Source organism: Osmerus eperlanus, chromosome 18 (genome assembly GCF_963692335.1).
Source record: "Osmerus eperlanus chromosome 18, fOsmEpe2.1, whole genome shotgun sequence".
In the NCBI taxonomy this organism is placed as follows: domain Eukaryota; kingdom Metazoa; phylum Chordata; class Actinopteri; order Osmeriformes; family Osmeridae; genus Osmerus; species Osmerus eperlanus.
In genome coordinates this window covers 8,370,365-8,387,771 of record NC_085035.1, presented here as the reverse complement: position 1 = coordinate 8,387,771, position 17,407 = coordinate 8,370,365, and the positions used below count along the sequence as shown (strand labels likewise).

Sequence of the window (17,407 nt, the reverse complement as noted above, 5' to 3'; positions counted from 1 at the left end):
TATTTAGGTTCCTGTTTTGTGTCCAGTCTTGGGGCCTGTTGCACAAAACTAGGATAAGGGATTAAGCCAGGATATCTTGGTGATCCTGGCTCAATTGATCCGTAATCCGGTTGCACTAAAGATGGATAGGGGGCAGGAGGATATGTTATGGTATAAATTACCATGGAGATTTATTCTGTGGAGCTAGCCTGCTCCAGACCAGGCTAAATTCCAGGATCTATTTAATCTCATCCCTAATGTCAGTCAGCAGTCACCACAAATGGAAACCAATAGTTATTTCACTGCTCACTATACATTGTTATCACATATAACTAGACCCACTGTCATTATTTAAACGTTTGTGATCATTAATTTCAATGATTTTGGATAAAAAATGATTTTTAGATGATGTTGCTATCATTAGATAATTTACAGTTTCCCATAGACTATAAGGCTATATATAAAATGATAGAATATTAGGGCCACAGAGGGGAAAAAAACACAAGTCATAATATTGTAACCAGTTGTTTTAAAGGAGGACAGTTGTTAAAATGACAGATGTGGGGCATTTCGTGAAATTGTACTTCAGTATGGTTTCATAAACAAAGACATGCTGATGTGCCAGAATATTAAGTATCACATTGTCATAAGTATCAAAACTGTAAAAACAATATGTAGCTTTTCTGCAGAAAGAACCAGCCTCATAAATTTATGACTTTATCCTTTTTCTTCAGTGTGGCCCTAGTACTCTGTCATATAAACAAATACACATTCCATATGAATATAAAAACACAATGTGTAACATTATGTTCCTTTATTGAATAAGGACAAAACAAAGCAGGTAAACCATCAGCTCCTTTCGAAACTGAAGTCACAGTGACTCTACAAGATGGAAAGCACAGAATCCAAGCATATTATACAAAATGATACATACACATTCAAAGGTCTGTATATAACACACCCTGCATGTCTGCACACTAAAATAAATGCAGGACAAATCCATACACATCAACTGAACAGACAAATGAATGGATGCAGTAGCCTCCCTGCAGCCTTGTATTACACACAGTATACCGCACAAACATCATAAGAGGCCAAATTCGTAAAAAAACGAACCCAAAAAAACCCAAATTCCTCTGCCACCGCAGGACATATTTAACCAAAATTGAAAGCACACATACTAACTAAAATAATTCAACACATATTGGTCCCTCAGCAGCCGACCACTGTCGTCATCAGGGAAGATTGCCGGATTGTCCCAGTCCATGGCTGGTGGCACTCTGGGGGCCCTCTCCTTCCTCAGGCAGGCCACATTGTGGAGGACAGCACAAGCCACAGTAATATCACATGCCCTAACAGGGCTGACCCTTAATTTGTGAAGGCAGTGAAAGCGTGCCTTCAGGAGGCCAAAGGTCATTTCAACTCTGGACCTGGTCCTGGCATGGGCATGGTTGTAGGCCTGCTGTGCTTCCTGGGGGTCTGTGAAAGGTGTCAGGAGAAAAGGCTGGCAGCCATACCCCCTGTCTCCCAGCAACACACCAGAGAATTCACCTGTCAACACAAAATCTCATCATTACTACCTCATAAACACAGTGATATTCTTGACACAGCCATGATGGTTATAAATAGGGGTTGTGTGGCTTACCTTGTGATAGGCACTGATAGATTTCAGAGGCCCGAAAGATTCTGGAGTCATGGACTGAGCCAGGCCATTTTGCCACAACATTGCTGATCACACAGTCAGCATTGCAGACCATCTGAAATCATAAGATGAGGAATATTACACCAATCAATGCACATCACTGGCAATGCAGAGTGTTCGTCAATGGACAATATCAAAAAGTTATGTTCACCTGAACATTAATGCTGTGAAAGGATTTCCTATTCACAAAATCGGCCTCATGGGCACCTGAGGGGGCTTTTATCCTTATGTGTGTGCAGTCCACTGCACCAATGACATTGGGGAAACCTGTCACACAAAGTAATGAGTATCCTACTATGTGTTAACAGTTGTCCTGTAATTTGTAGATCCTCTTACCTGCAATCCTATAGAACTCCTCTTTGATGTCACAGAGTCTTCTGTGGCCAGGGAAGGAGATGAAGACATCTGCTAATGCTTTGATAGCCAGACACACACTCCTTATTGTGCGGCAAATTGTGGCCTTGTTCAGCTGTTCTGCATCCCCCACTGAGTACAGGAAGGCTCCACTAGCAAAAAAGCGCAAGGCCACACAAACCATTTGCTCCACACTCAGTGCATGGCTCCGTGCAGTGCGGTGCTTAATCCTGGGACCCAGTAGTCTGCATAGATACCTGATGCCATCTGCAGAAAACCTGTATCTTTCATATAGATGGTCATCAGGGAAGGCCAGTGGGTCCAACCGGTCCCTGAAGACCCTTTCTCGCCTGAAGGCTCTCCTCAGCACAAGTGCTTCTTCATCCACCACATCTCGCACGAATGGGCATGCCATTGTCAGAGCAGAAAGGAACACACAATTTTGGGCCTTCATATAGGCTAGTGGCCACACCTGGTGCTGGGGGGGTGGGCAAAAGAGGGCGATGCCTTATAACGATGACTTGGTTGTACTGATTGCTGGGAAAATAAAAAAAACCTTAGAAAGATGCCACCGTCCTGTGTGCTCACAATAAGAGCTCATATGTCATGGCTCACTTGACTTTACGAGAATATACCTAATTTTTATTTTCAGCTGTGTCATCTTCTTGGAGCTGGGGGAGGAAAGAAAAATAATGATTAATACATTTGTGTTACAGTTAGCATACAGTGTACATTGAAGGCATATCTCACCTCCCTCTCAAGTTTTTTTATTTCAAGGTCCAGTTTCCTAATTGTCCTCTTTTTTATTTCGGACTCCAGTGCAAGATTTTCCATCTTTTTCTTCTTGTACTGAATGTCTATGTCTGCCAGTTCTATTTGGCGCCGGAGGTGGTTGCCATACAACTTTCTGATAGCTTGTGAGCTCTGTGAACACAATACAATTAGCGCAGCTGGAATTTGGCAGGATGTGGTGTCCTTTTATTAATACGCACTATGTTGCCAGGCTGGTTTTCCCACTGTATAGCATCTGGGTCCTGTAAAAGAAATTAGATTTTTTGATTTTGATGAGGACTCCTCACCATTGTAGAGTAAATAGTACTTTCACAGTCTTAACATGATACCTCATGCCTTCTGGAATCCAGAGAGATGGTCTCCTCCTCATCATCGTCTCCATCATGTGCTGTTGCTGCTGCACTGGGGCCTTCACCCTATCACATTTAATCGGATTCATATTGAAGCTAGTAGACAAGACATGCCAGGCCTACAGTATGCCTTTGATGGAGTACTCACTGGATCAGCATCGTCTGGTGCTTGTGCTGGTGGCTCTAACAGGAACACAGTGCTGCCAGACACTGCAAGGCAATAGGTAAACCAAAGTCAGACAGTCCAAATTGATTCAATATGAATGTGGTTGTATCCCATGTAGAGATGGAAGGACATACCTTGAATGAAGCGGGTGGCATCTTGGGAGGAACCTATGCTCGTCTCTTTCCCCCCAGGGATCCCCTCTAAGACGGGCCTGCCTTTATTTAGCTCCAAGGCCATGTCCTCTGCTGGGGTAAGGTCAGCCTTTGGTGACCCACCACCCGTGCCTTGTCTGTGGGTATTCTTTTTCACTGCTAAAACAGTACAGACAATGTGTGAGCAGGCACCTTCTGGGTACAATATATGCTTGTGCTTTGTTAAATATTAGTCAGGGACCATACCATTCTGCAGAATGTTCTTGTATTTGATTTTGACCTGCTGCCATGTCCGTTTTGGCCCGTTCATGTTTAATCTACACACACACACACACACATTTAATGGAGTCACACTGCAAAAAATTGGTATTTTTGTCTTGTTTTCAGTAAAAATATCAAAAAATTTATCATAGCTTTATACAGTGTGATGGAGTTACTTTACACAATTTCACTCATATCTGCAGTGCATTTCAATTAAAAATTTAACCGTTTCATAATTACAGTACAACTGCATTTTTGGAGATGTGAATTAAATATTTGAATTGTAATTGTGATGTTTCAGCGGAGCGGTGAGTGTGTAATTGTGCACTACTTACGCATTCAGGCGGTCTGCAATACTTTGCCACGCTTTTTCTCTTTGCTTTATCACTGTGGCGGTGTTGCCTTTCTTCTTAATTATATCTTTTACCTCCTCGTATGCCTCCATGAGGATTTGTGCTTCCGACGGGGAAAAGTACGCGGCTCTAGTTGCCATGGTAAATCAGTTAATCTGTGATCTGTGGCGGGGTCTATTTGAGTGAGCCGTGAGCGCGCACCTATCCAGGATTGGTTTCACCTGGCTTAATGAATCCGTGTCTGCTCATCCTGGCTTGGTCTTTGTGCAACCAATTAAGCCTGGACGCACATGTTTTGGCTTCATTGAGCTCAGCTGAGTCATTTATCCCGGATGTCTTAATTCTACTTTTGTGCAACAGGCCCCTGGTCTTGGCGTTACCCTTTGTCCCTGCGTGTACACTGTCTGTTTCCCGGTTTTTGAGTATTAAACCATTTTGTTCCACAACGCCTGCCGACTCTCTTGCACTTGGGTCCTACCCCACCTCACGTTGTGACAAAAGTATGATTTTGTTGGCAGGATGCTTAGGCTCTCAGTCTCTTACAAATGTCTCCCTCATATGGAGTTCATGTTTCTATGTACACATTAGCCATGTGGTAGTAGGAATCACAACAGTACTGCCTTTGACCCACAAAGGACCCCTGAACCAGTACTTAGGCTCTGGGTGTAATTTGCAAGCAAAGGAGCTTACACAGCCACACTTCCACCAAAGCCCATTAGAACAGGAAGCCAGGATGCATTCAACACTTGGACGCAGGCAAGGAGGTATGTTGTTTTCGCGGCATATTAAGGGAACGTTGATTACAATCTTAGCACGTGTTAGAATTAAAATCCAGAAAAAGCATTGTGGGTTATGTCACCATGACATGTCAATTTTGTGACAGGACACTTATGTGTGAAGGACGTGAGAAAATGGCGGGCTTCACAGTAGGCTACCTCTGTTATTGGAAAACAGTTGTCATGGCAACCGGGGTGTGTAGTGTCAGTAATGGCAATGCAATTGCAATTAATCGCACATTTTTATCTATTCTAAATGTCCCTTGATTTGATTATTTTTTCTCATCAACATGGAAAAGTGGATCGGATTGCTTGGTGCAAATGTTTTTTTTTAAATTGAAAACAACATTGCAATCGCCTGCTTTGACGAGAGGGCGGAGAATTCGCATCAGCTGTGTGCTTGGCCATCAAGTGGTATTTCAGACTGGACGTGCTGCGATGATAGCTCAGTTCACAACGACAAAACACACAGATCACTTTGGTCTTGTCAATGGAACCATTTGGCAACTTTTTAAAATTCAGAATGTTATTGGCATCCATTTCGGCATCTCGCGCTCGCCATCCACTCAAAACGTAACGTTAGCTAGTGATGGGGGAAACAAAGCTTTCCGAAGCAACAAGCTATTTGACACAATTGTGTCGAAAAAGTATTTTCGACACAATTGCTTTTTCGAAGCGTTCGATACATCTTCTCCATAGGGACATCTGCTGGTCGAATTATGGTATGGCGACTGTATCGAGCGATGGAAGGAATCAAGTGACGTCAGTCTCACAATCGTCATTGACAACTTGATAAATAAAGGTTATGTGACAAATGTGTCGATTTGTTGGTGTCAAAAATATCTTAGCATATATCTTGTTGTATTATAAACAACGTAACGTCTTTGCTATTTTACATTCATAATATTTTTGTTCCGGTTCTTATAGCAATATTCTCAAGTATAGTTATGTTCCCTATGGCCTCGTGGAAAGAGCTCTGCCATATAGACTGATCTTGCGAGTTCGATGTGGTGTTGTAGTTGTTCTCATAGATATATATAAACACTAGATGTCTCGTCCGCGTTGCCGGACAACGGAGTCGAACGTCCGCACATGGCGGCCATCTTGCTACAGTCAACTCGCTCACCCATAACATTGTGTTGATGCTACATGAACTTTTTAAATGACCATAACTTGCTCAATTTTCAACCGATTTTGAAACGGTTTGGTTTGTTATCAACGTCAGAGATGCCACTGCATACTTATGAATAATTATGTTTTTTTCAATGTATAGAATAGAAGTATGCAGTCCTGCGTAAGGCCTCAAGCTGTATCGTTGCAGCGGTTTAGGTTTAGGATTATATTAAAGTAAATTAAATAGTCTGGTTCAGTAGATAAGTGAAGTGAACACCATTTTGCTACCATATACCTAGCTATAATTGGCTTCATTTTGCTCCTAGATTCAGACCAAGCCCTGGTAAATTGTAGAGCTAACTAACTACTAGACTTCTGCTTGGCATTTTACAAAATTATTAATTGATTAAACAGTTTCTTGAATCAAGAACGTAATGCAAATATTGTTTTTCATTATGGTGGATTATTACCTTGATCCGTCTTGCTGTATAATGAGGATTGATCATGTTATATGCGAGTGACACTGAATATTCAGTACAATATGTGCTAAAATTCACGCTGTTAAAATGGGTTAGCGTTAACGCCGTAAATAACGTGTTTAACTGACAGCACTAATTTATAGTAAAGCTAAAGGTAAAATATTTTTGACCAAATGTTCATTGGACAGTGATACTTTGCATGTAAAACATAAACAGTTTAGAAATACTCAGAATCTAAAAAGGATATGTACTCCGTAGACTGACAATGTTGTGTCCATCTCGTTCCCTCTCACAGAAACGACGGAGGCGCATTGACAGGAGTATGATAGGCGAGCCAACCAACTTCGTCCACACTGCTCACGTGGGATCGGGAGACCTCTTCAGTGGCATGAACTCTGTGAGTCTGAGAGAAAATGGTAAAAGTGAACAGAATGAAAGAACAAGTTGAATTGTTTTCCAAGTGTGAATGTAATGATGGTTGAGCCAGTTGGTAATGATGACCTTGTTGGTTTGTGAAAATGGATGTGGAAGCTTGGTGTAGTGGTCATTCCCACTGCTTACTGATCACACGCATTTCATGAAGCAGAGGGGTGAACTCAATCTGCAACCTCCTACTCTACTCATTTTGGACCCTAATTCAGTAAAATCTTGTTTAAAAATATATTGCCTACGGTAGGAATGTAACATTGTTGCTTACTGCCTAATTTTAGACTATTCTCTGCGCATTATTGATTACGACATGCAGATGTGCTGTGGACAATGTTATGAGGGCCTTGTCCATTGTATTGCATGGTATGCAACACACTGCATCCCCCTGCCAGGTTTTCTATTGACCTTTAATACTGATGACCTTTTCTAGCAGATCTGAGAACGGACAATACTTATTCCACGATACTTGGAAAAAGCACCTAAGCTGTAGAGATGGATATCAATTACTTATACAGACTCTTTGACCATTACCAAATTATTTATCCCTTCCATCAATTAGGAAATAACGTTGATCTTGAAAGAGTATGCGTTAATATAATATTGTGATATGGGGATATCATGAGCAGATGAATGTAGATTTAAACATCCTGTTACAGTTACCCTCCCACCCCTATGTCCTTATTCTATGCACTTTTGTAAAACCCTCTCTTGGAAGTTGCTTTGGATAAAAGCGTCTGCTAAATGCATACATGTAAATGTAATGTAAATGTATTCATGTGAAAAAACGTCTCTTTTTTTACTTAAGAATATATTAAAATCAGAGGTGGGTAGTACAGTATATCTACTGATGTAACTTTTTTAATACATTGTACTTGTAAGAGTAGTTTTCATGCAACATTAGTATTAACATTCCGCTCGTTCATTTTATTTTTCCAAATTTTTTTATTCAATCAATATAACTAAAATTAACACTAAAATTCTGGAAACGGCAGTGGGGGCAGGTCGAAACAAAGTGCTAACCCTAAGCCTATATTTCGGAGCAGATTAATGTAATAATAGCTAATGTAATATTGCACATATTTTTGTCCTATTTCCCCTAAAGAAATAAAGTTAGGCTACTTAATGACACCTTACAGTCATAAAGTATGTTCTAAATGGAATAAATGCTGCCAATTAATAATTGACGTAACTTATTGTAAATGGTCAGTAGCCTAGCCTATCGATTAAGGGGCCACTCGGAAGCATGTACGCTGTCTGCTTCATTTGATCTTGATAGGCTAAGCATTCTGTAGCTAATAATAACAATATACCCACTATTTATTAATTAAAACTACTTCAGCATAATAATGCACCTAAAATACAAACGTGAGCAAGGGCAGCAATCGCTATCGAATCGACATGTGCAATTTCGCTAGCAGGGGAAGAATAGCCTACAAACAACGAAAATCACCAGTTAACTTAATTTAAATTAGCAAGAACTATAGACTAATACAATAACAGCCTTAAATTAACTGACAACATAAATTATACGACTTAGCTGTACAGTTCTCAAGGACGCACACACGCAAACTCAACTGCGCTGTGAAGCGCATGTCCGTGCAATCCTTCGATACGCTTTCTAACAATCACTGCTGATAGACCGCCTAAAATTTTGTACAGCCCTATTTCTGATACCGTGACGGCAGAAATGTAGCCGTGGCGAGTCGCCACGGAAAAATATACATAGTGGAAACACTGAAACGATTCGATTACACATCCTAGCTTTAAGAAAACCTGGTGTAGGTGTGTAGTTGTAGGTTTGTTTTGGCTGTGGATAACTAGCTATGGTTAGCCATGTTACAGGACCCTAGTCTTGGAAGGGAGTCTTTTATATTCAGTTTTTGTCTTCAGCGACCAAATTGAAATGTATCCCAGGGCTAGGTATGATAATTAATTGCCTGTTTATTCAGTAAACGTTAGCCCCCCCCCCCCCCCCCTCCATAATTCACAAAATCCCCACAAAGTGTCATGAGGTTGTTCACCAAACACTTTCCCAGGCTGCCATTGATCTTGCTCAACTAAAAATGTGCTCTGTGTTTGTGGACATTCCCACAAAACGATTTAGATGTAAATTGATCAATCTTTTTTTTAAAGCGCTTCAGATATCTTTCAATTGAGTTAGATCCATACACATGTCATGTACAAGTAGTAGGCCTTAACAAATAATTCACTTGTTTAGAAAGCAAATGTTGTACATATTTTTATACAGTAGTAATATGATGTGTGAAGTGAAAAACTGTCCCGGGGCGCCAAATGTGCTAGGACCGCCACTGCGTCACACCCTATATACCAGTGGTTATTTCTTTAAAGATCCTGTAAAGTAAATTCCATGTTTTGCTTCTAAGTACATTATATACATGTGAAATGAGTTCCTGAAAGCATGTACAAAGCGCTAAAACTTTGTCGCACTGAAATGTGGAGTTAGACCGAAGAACAGTTTCTCTTCCGTTTTCAGATCAGGTTTTAATGGGCGGAGCCAAAAAATGCCCTATCTACGTCATTTCGCCCTATCTACGTCAGATCACTGAATGGCTCCTCCTGCTGTACTGTTATTGTAGCTTACATCAGCTAGCTAGCTAGCTTCAGGATGTCTCCCACCACCCGCAACTGCATCTTCCCTGGATGCAAGAACTCCAGCTGCGCTGCAACGCCATTTAAGTTCCCTGTTGATAATGAAAGGAAAAATAGGTAGATTTTGTGAAGAGCCACGCTCATGGAAAGCTTCGGATAAACTCCAACAGCCGCCTCTGCGCCACTGACCATTTCACGGCGGACAGTTTTAACATGGACCAGAGACAGACGGGGTTCACCAACACACGGCTTCTCTTGCAGCGCGGAGCCGTACCGAGCATCGCCCCCCCCCCGGCCGTTCATCCTCCGATCTATTCTGTGGTGTGGTGAACTTGAAACTCGTTTTTAATTCCACCTTACAGGATCTTTAAGACTGCAAGGGAAGCTCAGCTTCCCCTAAAATATCAAAAAATTAATGGTCAAATATTTACTATTGTGTTAACATTTTAAATGCGTTAGAACACGTTCATATCGAAGACGAGTTCGTTCAGAATCAGCTACATATATTAGCAGGTCGACTGACTGATTTCCTTCTCATACATTCCTGTAGCGTCACAGTGCATTTCCCTGTTGAAGCCCAGCTTCCATGGACTTCAATCCACCTTATTCCTAGCTCCCATGATCCATTTCCTGAATTATGGGCGCGACTTCCGGAGCCGGCGATTGTCATGATAACGCTCATAAACAGTCATTGCGGTAAGCTAATTCTGATGCCAAATAAAACATGTGGGAACAGCCTGTTACATCTGAAACGGGACAATTTGATCATACCTCTGCCTTCTATTATCGAGGGATGGGAGGACGACCTGAAAAAGTGGCCTCAAATAACGTACACTAGCATATTTAGCTACTTTATTAACTCTGTTGCTATGGACGGTGAAGCGATGAATAACCTGAAAAGCTCTGAGTCTTATCAGTAGCTACCTCCACAGCAATAAAGTTGGTCGCGTTTTAATAAAGGAGGTGGGACACAACCGTGTCTACCTTAAAGCAGGATGGAGCCTAGTCAGAGCCCCACATCACAGGTCCTGGGTTTTAGTTTCATCGTCAGGTGAAATACAAACGGCTGGGTGCTCATGTGTTGCTGGACCAGGGCACTACTAACCCACAACAATTCCTAAATTAACACTTGCATCCCACCTTTACTGACAGTACTGCAACTGAATCTGTGGAGGTCTTTCGTAGCCCAAACAAAGTAGGATGCAGATTTCCTCCGTCGGCTTTTTGTCCCCAAAATGAAATGAGTTCAGTCAAGACAATCACGTATTAGATTTGAGCATTTATTGTTACATGACATGGACACGTAGATTTAACTTTGGCGGAGTGGATGATCTAAGGGAAGCACTCCCTGCCTCCTCGATGCAACACATCCATACTTGACATATGAGGCAGGGAGCAATAGAGATATAATCCCCCGGAGGGACCGAACAGACAGACAGCACGGGGGAGAAAGGGGATGGTGGAGGGTGGCAGCAGCACTGATCATACAACAACCGGGGTGAGTGTGTGCGTATCCGCGCGTCTTTTAAAGACGCCTTATCGGACGTGGCCCAATGAATATGCGCTGCTAACATGGGTGTGGTAGTGGGCGGAGGAAAGGAAGGTGGAGTTAAGGCCGAAATATGCTTCTGCGTCTCCGTTTACGGATGGGCGGGCGCACGGATACGCACGGATACGGACGGATATACTTCGTTTATGGTTCTCCGTAGGCTGTGGGTGCTGAAAACAATTCACCGCCAGAAGAGTAGGTGGCGCAAAGGTTTTTTGTAAGTCGTCGTGGAGTGTTTATTTACCTAGGTTATCAAGAAGTCGGAGCGAATTTACAAATTAGCCGCTTCATCAGTAAAATACGCACATTTTCAGCAACTACACTGCCATATTTCTCGTCACATTTTAATTTAGATGCTGATTTACATGTACTGTTTAGCTGAAATATGAATTGTGAAAACTTACAGCAATGGCGGTCAAAGGATTCTGTTCGTCCTGTTCATCACGGCAACCGCGCCCCCGCCCCTGACGCAAGGCACCAAAAGACGCCTTACGTCCCCGATGACTGACGCGCGCTACCCGATTGCCCTGCCTGAACTAGCTGCGCTTATTAGCTAGTATTAGCAGTGTTTTGGGTGGTCTCTTCAATGCTAGGTTTTTCAGCTATATTCTTTTGTATTACTAATCTGTTGGCAGGCGATGGAAACTATAAAGTTTTTCACAAGAACAATCCCTTTTTGTTGTAAGTGTGTATTCAACACACTATCGTTGAAGCCACAGATTCAAGTCTGGTCAGGGCTCGACAATAACGATGGCCCGATGGCCTGGGGCCAGTAAAAAGTAACGTCGGGACAGTTAAACTAGCAACTCACTGGCCCGATCGGGCCACTACAAATTATTGATTGAAAAAAAAATTCGCATTGTAAAAGTTAACATCCTTCATATGTTTTGCTAAATGCATAAATAACTTCAGCTTGTGGGGCGCACAGTTGGCAAATCAAGAGTTGAGTAGTGAGTGACGAGTGGTTGTCAAATTGTAATTCTCTAATCTCGATACATTTTTAACAACTGGCGCGAGACAATAAAGTGACGATGGCAGCAAAGTAGAGCTACGAGCTCAAACGGAAGCATTTTTATTTATGGAACGAAGATGCACTGTGTCGTCTGTCGTATGTTCCCGTCTAAAGTAGCGTAGTAAAGTAGTAAAGTAGTTGCGTGACAGCTAAGCGGATGGTTGACAATCCATCTTCCAGGCCGTTGACCATGCTGGTCAGGAATTTAAATGTAGATGCCCATCGTGTTATTGCACGACTTATAACAACGGCATATCACGTAATTAAGACGGGCCAGCCGTTCACCTCGTTCCCCCAGGCTATTGAACTGCAGCAGAAGAATGGTGTCGACTTGGGTATTTAGTATCATACTGATGAAATGCTATGGAAGCTTTTATATATTAGCATTGAGAGACCAGAGGTTTCAGTTTCAGCCTGACAGAGTTGTGCAGAGATGGCTGTCAGCGGGGAAGAGAGCACGTCATGTTTGAGGTTAAAAGTCAATTGTTTTGCTGACTATTACCTTTTTATTTTTTATCACTAGAAATGTGATTTCATTTTTGTTCTTTTAATATCCAGGATGTGTTTAATAAATGGTTAAACATGTTAACAGAATAACACAACTTAGAAGTCTTTTGTTTTGTTGTAACAATGATAAATTACAACTTTTGGAGGGGGGGCCAGTAAAAATTGTCTTGGGGCCAGTAAGTTTCAAACCCACTGGCCCGGTGGGGCCAGTGCCAAAAAATGTTAATGTTGAGCCCTGCTGGTTGTTAGCTAATACAGCCACGAACAGCGCAACAGGTAGCCTACCAGAGCTCCGCAATGACATTTTATAACAATAATAATAACAATATAAATGACAACATATGTTTAAAAACAAACCAGTTTTAGTTAAATTACAGTTGAAATTACTTTAGAAAGAATCACTGTTGACGGCTGGCTCTTTTTCTATGGCTCTGGGACTAACGTATAGCAAACCGCAACTTCCGCTATCTCACCGGAAGTTTCACCTATAATCATTTCTACAGTAGACTCCCTGAGAATAAAGTGGATAGAGCTCCGGGATTTGACGTCACGCAATCCCAGCATTCACCGGTCATCTTCATTTTGGCAGGAAATTGGAGCCAAGTGGAGCGCCAGAGTGTACATACATACTTACATACATATTATACATAGTTTAATTTGCTTTAATTTGGCCTATTTCAATAAACGTTGATTCAACATGGTGGATAGCTGCTGTGCGCCGGGATGCCTGAACCATCGGGAAAAAGATAAAGGGAGAGCATTTTATAGGATTCCTAAGATTACATTACATTTATATTTAGCAGCTCTTATCCAGAGCAACTTACAGTAAGTACAGGGACATTCCCCTTGAGGCAAGTAGGGTGAAGTGCCTTGCCCAAGGACACAACGTCATTTGGCACGGCCGGGAATCGAACTGGCAACCTTCAGATTACTAGCACGATTCCCTAACCGCTCACCCACCTGAGTCCCATAAAATCCAGAGAGAAGAACCCCATAATTCCTGACAACCACCCATGGCTTCAACTGAGGATCATTCAGTCTCTTGGAATGACTTAATAAATATGTAATGGCATTTTTGTGATGAAAAGTGCACTGATATAATGTACGTTACTAGCTAACCGTTGACAAACATTACAGACTAGCTAACGCTAGCTAGCTATACAAGTTATAAATCTGACTGCATTAACGTTACACAGCAATTTGTAGCCGGTAGACTTCAAAGCTGAATATTCATCACTAATCCATCTGATTGCGTCCATTTATATCCCTCCAGGCTTTTGTAGCTAGGCTTTCAAAGACTCCAGAGTAGGACGAATGAAAGTTGATCGAGAGTTGTAAATATCTGGATACAGAAGGTAAGGGAAGCCTTCCGTTTCCCTCGTAAAAATAACTCAGGGAGCATTTTATGGATCACTTATGTTTAATCGATCAAGTTTTGCTTTATAGCTGCCTATGTGTTTTGAATTAAAGTGTGCAGTGAACTCGGACAGGTTCAAATCCGTGCTGGCGCCGTTCATTTTTGCCACTACTTTCCTGCCAAAAGGGCGACGTAAACAGTAAAGTCACGTGACGTCCAGACCTCTATGGGGCTGCTCTGAACAGTTTTTTTCAGTGCTTCGGAACTATACTGTCATTGGTTAAATGCTGCGCTTATGTCCCGCCCACAGACGCTCAGCTTCTCTGGGGGTGAATGGAGGAGTGGGCTGGCCTGGACGCTGGGCTTCTGCGTCATGATTGGAGGGTCTGTCCAAAGACTGCATCTACTTTCATCTGTACTATAAAAAGTCGCCGAAGCTATTAGAGCTCAGTCCCATCGCGGATTTTGCAAGTGTAGTCGAAAGAAAAACTGCTGCAACATATTTCTTGGTATTTGCTTGGCGAAATTGCTAGCCAATTTTCATCATACATTTCATACAATTATATAGTGATGGGCAAATCGAGGCTTTTCGAAACACCGAGACAAATTGGAGTCGGAGCCTTTGAAACGCTCGAAACCTTTACTCAACAGCGACATCTGCTGGCAGCTACGAGTATGGCATACCCAACAGTTTTACAGCTAATTCCACATCGTAATCTTAATGGTTCTTGTAGTTGAACGGAATTATTGCCGTCCTGCAATGCAGATGGCGTGGTGTCGACTACGGGAGCGATGGCTTTCTTCTAAACAATACAATTGGGCCAAAACGTGATTTTCGAACTGTTCGAGACGATAAACTCAGTTTAAAGTTGTTACATATTCATATATATATTGATACATCTTGAAGTGTTTCCAAAATAAAGGCCAAAAATATATCTTCTCAGTGTTAGTGTAGTACATGGATTTCGGGTGGATGTGTGTCATGAAGTAGTGCTTGTACAATAAGACTTGTGAGGTAGAAGGTACATTTACAGTTTTTTTTTTCAGAAACAGGATCTTATCAACATTGCCTGGGCTCAGGCGATTAAGTTTGTTATCAACCACGTGGCCAGCCTTCGAGAAAATGCGCTCACATGGCACCGAGGTTGCAGGGATGGCCAGATGGACCATTGCCAGTTTATAAAGGTGAGGGAAGACCACTGCATTTCTGGCCCAGTAAACCAAGGGGTCTTCCACTCTGTCCAGGTAGGCATCTACCAGGTACCGTTGTACCTCAATTGTAGCACTAGCGGTAGTGCTCTGCACTCTCCATGTGTCACTCACTTGGTTGTCAAGGAGTAACCACAGGTTATTTTCTTTGACACTCCCCTGGTGTCCCTGTCAAGGAAATAAATCATTAGTATAAATAATTTCTAAGGAATGTTAAAGATACAAATACATATCCAAGAATAGCACCTCTGATGTTGTTAGTCTATCTTGTGTCTGATGGCTGGTGCCAGGCGTGGGAGCTGGTGGAGGTGGTGTGGGAGCTGGTGAAGGTGGAGGTGGCGTGGGAGCTGGTGGAGGTAGCGTGGGAGCTGGTGACGGTGGAGGTGGCGTGGGAGCTGGTGGAGGTGGTGTGGGAGCTGGTGAAGGTGGAGGTGGTGTGGGAGCTGGTGGAGGTAGCGTGGGAGCTGGTGACGGTGGCGTGGGAGCTGGTGCTGTTGTTTTCATCAGTTTTGCACACTCTGCCGTGACATATCTTAGTGCATCCTTGACGTTATCTGGGTTGCCAAATCCCAGAGTTTTGAATCGTGGATCCAAAAATAGTTGTAGCCTGTAGGCAATGAACAGTCTCTGGACATTGCCTGGCCCTCAAACATCGCACCAGCTTGTCCCCCAAATCTGCTGCTGTGGGGTCGCGCGTATCAGTCAGCTTCAATGTAATGCTGTGCTGAATCATCCTCACCATCGGAATAACCTGGAATATAAGAGAGATATTTACATGTTCATTGTTTTCACATGTGTTGTATTGTAAGTGCTGTTGGACTGATAGATACTAAACTGACCTTGGAGGCTGACACATTTCTCTCAGCTGACAATTCCACAGTTGCATGGTTGAAGGGGGCAAGGATGGAGAGTGACTGGCAGATGGTGTCATTTTCTGCACTTGACATTGCTGTCACTTCTGTCCTCAGACTAGAGAGAGCAGCTCCTACTGGCTCCCTCTGGTCGTGCAGACGCTGGAACATGGAGAAGGTGCTGTTCCATCGTGTCTCCACTTCCTGAATCAGCTTCAGTTGTGGCCTGCCCATCTGTCTTTAGACATCTGCCAACCTGTCCTTGGCTGTACAACTACTTCTAAATAATGTCACAATCCTCCTTGCTTATGAGCGGATCGCTGCCAGATCAGCAGTATCATCAAGGGCCTTCTTTACCACTAAGTTCAGTGTATGGGCAAAACATGAAACATGACTGATTTTCATCAGTGAGGCACAGAGAAGCATATTTGCTGCATTGTCGGTAACAAGACACATGACTCTGCCTTGCAGACCCCAGTCTGCTATGAGCATATCCTTTGCATCCTTAATATGCTCTGCTGTGTGTGTTCCAGTGAACTTAGTGACACCCAGCAGTCTTGAACATAATGTATCTTCTTTGGTGAAGTGGCATGTAACGCCCAGGTATGAATCCATGTTATTGGAGGTCCACATGTCAGATGTCAGGCTGACACAAACTGCTGCATCCCTTAACTCAGCCTTCACCTTCTCCTTGGTTGTGTGGTATTTCTCACACACCATGATCTTTAATGCTTTTCTTGTTGGAAGAGTGTAGGCTGGATCCAGATTCCCCACAAATGCTCTGAAGCCCTCATCCTCCACCACAGAAAACGGCTGCAAGTCCTTCACCACCATCTCCACCAGTGCATCATCAAGTGCTTGTTTCCTTGCTGTCAAGACAACAAATCGTTTGAATATGTATTACCATTTAACAGATTAATTGTAATGTAACTTTCATACATATACTGTATAACTTATTTAGTCTACAACTGCTGACCATTACATGATAGTATTGTGTAAGCAATCATACCGTGTGGTACGACTGCAGGCCTCCCAGCAGCAACAGCAGCACATGCAGCAGCATCCTCTGCAGGATGGTTTGGCCAGCCCTGGGTGCTTAGCACGCAGATGCCTTAACATTGAAGATGTATTGTTACAATATGAGAAATTCATAGGGCATTGCAAACACTGCACCTTGTTAGGGGAGACCAGATCAAAGTGCTCCCACAAAAGGGACCTTTGTCTATGGTTGGCCCTATTCTCCATTTCTCAAGCTAGCACTAGGCCTACTACAAACTATCTAAACTATTTATCTGAACTATCTATCAAACTATCAACTAATACTGAATATAAACAAACTATGGAAACACACAAGGCAGAAATAAACTATAAATAACTACACTGAAGCTAATACAGATAATATCTAT

At 42.5% G+C, this 17,407-nt stretch overlaps 4 protein-coding genes across 6 annotated transcripts in view; 1 reads left to right on the top strand and 3 right to left on the bottom strand.

Moving 5' to 3' along the window:
- cdc42se2 (CDC42 small effector 2) overlaps nucleotides 1-17,407 on the top strand; it is a 112,853-nt gene that overhangs the window by 85,146 nt on the left and 10,300 nt on the right. For both annotated transcript variants that reach the window (XR_009932692.1, XM_062484448.1), the window contains exon 3: nucleotides 6,773-6,874. Coding sequence is in view for 1 of the 2 variants with exons in the window: in XM_062484448.1 (XP_062340432.1) it covers nucleotides 6,773-6,874 (102 nt within the window). In the remaining variant the exon portion in view is untranslated. The remainder of the gene's footprint in view (nucleotides 1-6,772; nucleotides 6,875-17,407) is intronic.
- On the bottom strand, nucleotides 779-2,489 carry LOC134038829 (putative nuclease HARBI1). Its single transcript, XM_062484438.1, has 4 exons — nucleotides 2,018-2,489; nucleotides 1,833-1,948; nucleotides 1,625-1,736; nucleotides 779-1,530 (listed from the first exon to the last, which is right to left on the bottom strand). Exons 1-4 carry the CDS (start codon nucleotides 2,487-2,489, stop codon nucleotides 1,160-1,162), a joined length of 1,071 nt encoding a protein of 356 aa, XP_062340422.1. The 3' UTR covers nucleotides 779-1,159.
- LOC134038831 (uncharacterized) lies at nucleotides 2,438-4,604 on the bottom strand. 2 transcript variants are annotated; one of them, XM_062484440.1, is made up of 9 exons: nucleotides 4,092-4,597; nucleotides 3,742-3,812; nucleotides 3,478-3,654; nucleotides 3,326-3,387; nucleotides 3,157-3,243; nucleotides 3,028-3,069; nucleotides 2,786-2,959; nucleotides 2,671-2,706; nucleotides 2,438-2,572 (listed from the first exon to the last, which is right to left on the bottom strand). In XM_062484440.1, exons 1-8 carry the CDS (start codon nucleotides 4,247-4,249, stop codon nucleotides 2,671-2,673), a joined length of 807 nt encoding a protein of 268 aa, XP_062340424.1. In that variant the 5' UTR covers nucleotides 4,250-4,597; the 3' UTR covers nucleotides 2,438-2,572. The 2 variants fall into 2 exon arrangements, 1 of the variants encoding a protein (XP_062340424.1); XR_009932691.1 differs by having other exon boundaries at nucleotides 2,462-2,572; nucleotides 2,671-2,959; nucleotides 4,092-4,604.
- Nucleotides 13,277-16,863, bottom strand: LOC134039030 (uncharacterized). The gene is made up of 4 exons (XM_062484779.1): nucleotides 15,990-16,863; nucleotides 15,397-15,901; nucleotides 15,012-15,318; nucleotides 13,277-13,311 (listed from the first exon to the last, which is right to left on the bottom strand). The coding sequence occupies exons 2-4, from the start codon at nucleotides 15,652-15,654 to the stop codon at nucleotides 13,277-13,279; spliced, it is 600 nt and encodes a 199-aa protein (XP_062340763.1). The 5' UTR covers nucleotides 15,655-15,901; nucleotides 15,990-16,863.

Bases quoted from the DNA above. Each gene is read 5' to 3' on its own strand.
- LOC134038829 (XM_062484438.1), bottom strand. From the start codon at position 2,489: ATGAAGGCCCAAAATTGTGTGTTCCTTTCTGCTCTGACAATGGCATGC. The intron at 1,949-2,017 runs GTAAGAGGATCT...TTTGTGTGACAG, and splicing joins GGAGTTCTATAGGATTGCAG to GTTTCCCCAATGTCATTGGT. The intron at 1,531-1,624 runs GTAAGCCACACA...TTGTGTTGACAG, and splicing joins CTATCAGTGCCTATCACAAG to GTGAATTCTCTGGTGTGTTG.
- LOC134038831 (XM_062484440.1), bottom strand. From the start codon at position 4,249: ATGGCAACTAGAGCCGCGTACTTTTCCCCGTCGGAAGCACAAATCCTC. The intron at 3,244-3,325 runs GTGAGTACTCCA...TAAATGTGATAG, and splicing joins CACCAGACGATGCTGATCCA to GGTGAAGGCCCCAGTGCAGC. The intron at 2,960-3,027 runs GTGCGTATTAAT...TTGTGTTCACAG, and splicing joins AAAACCAGCCTGGCAACATA to AGCTCACAAGCTATCAGAAA.
- LOC134039030 (XM_062484779.1), bottom strand. From the start codon at position 15,654: ATGAAAACAACAGCACCAGCTCCCACGCCACCGTCACCAGCTCCCACG. The intron at 15,319-15,396 runs GTGCTATTCTTG...TTTCCTTGACAG, and splicing joins ATAGACTAACAACATCAGAG to GGACACCAGGGGAGTGTCAA. The intron at 13,312-15,011 runs GCAATGTTGATA...CCGATGGTTCAG, and splicing joins ACTTAATCGCCTGAGCCCAG to GCATCCCGGCGCACAGCAGC.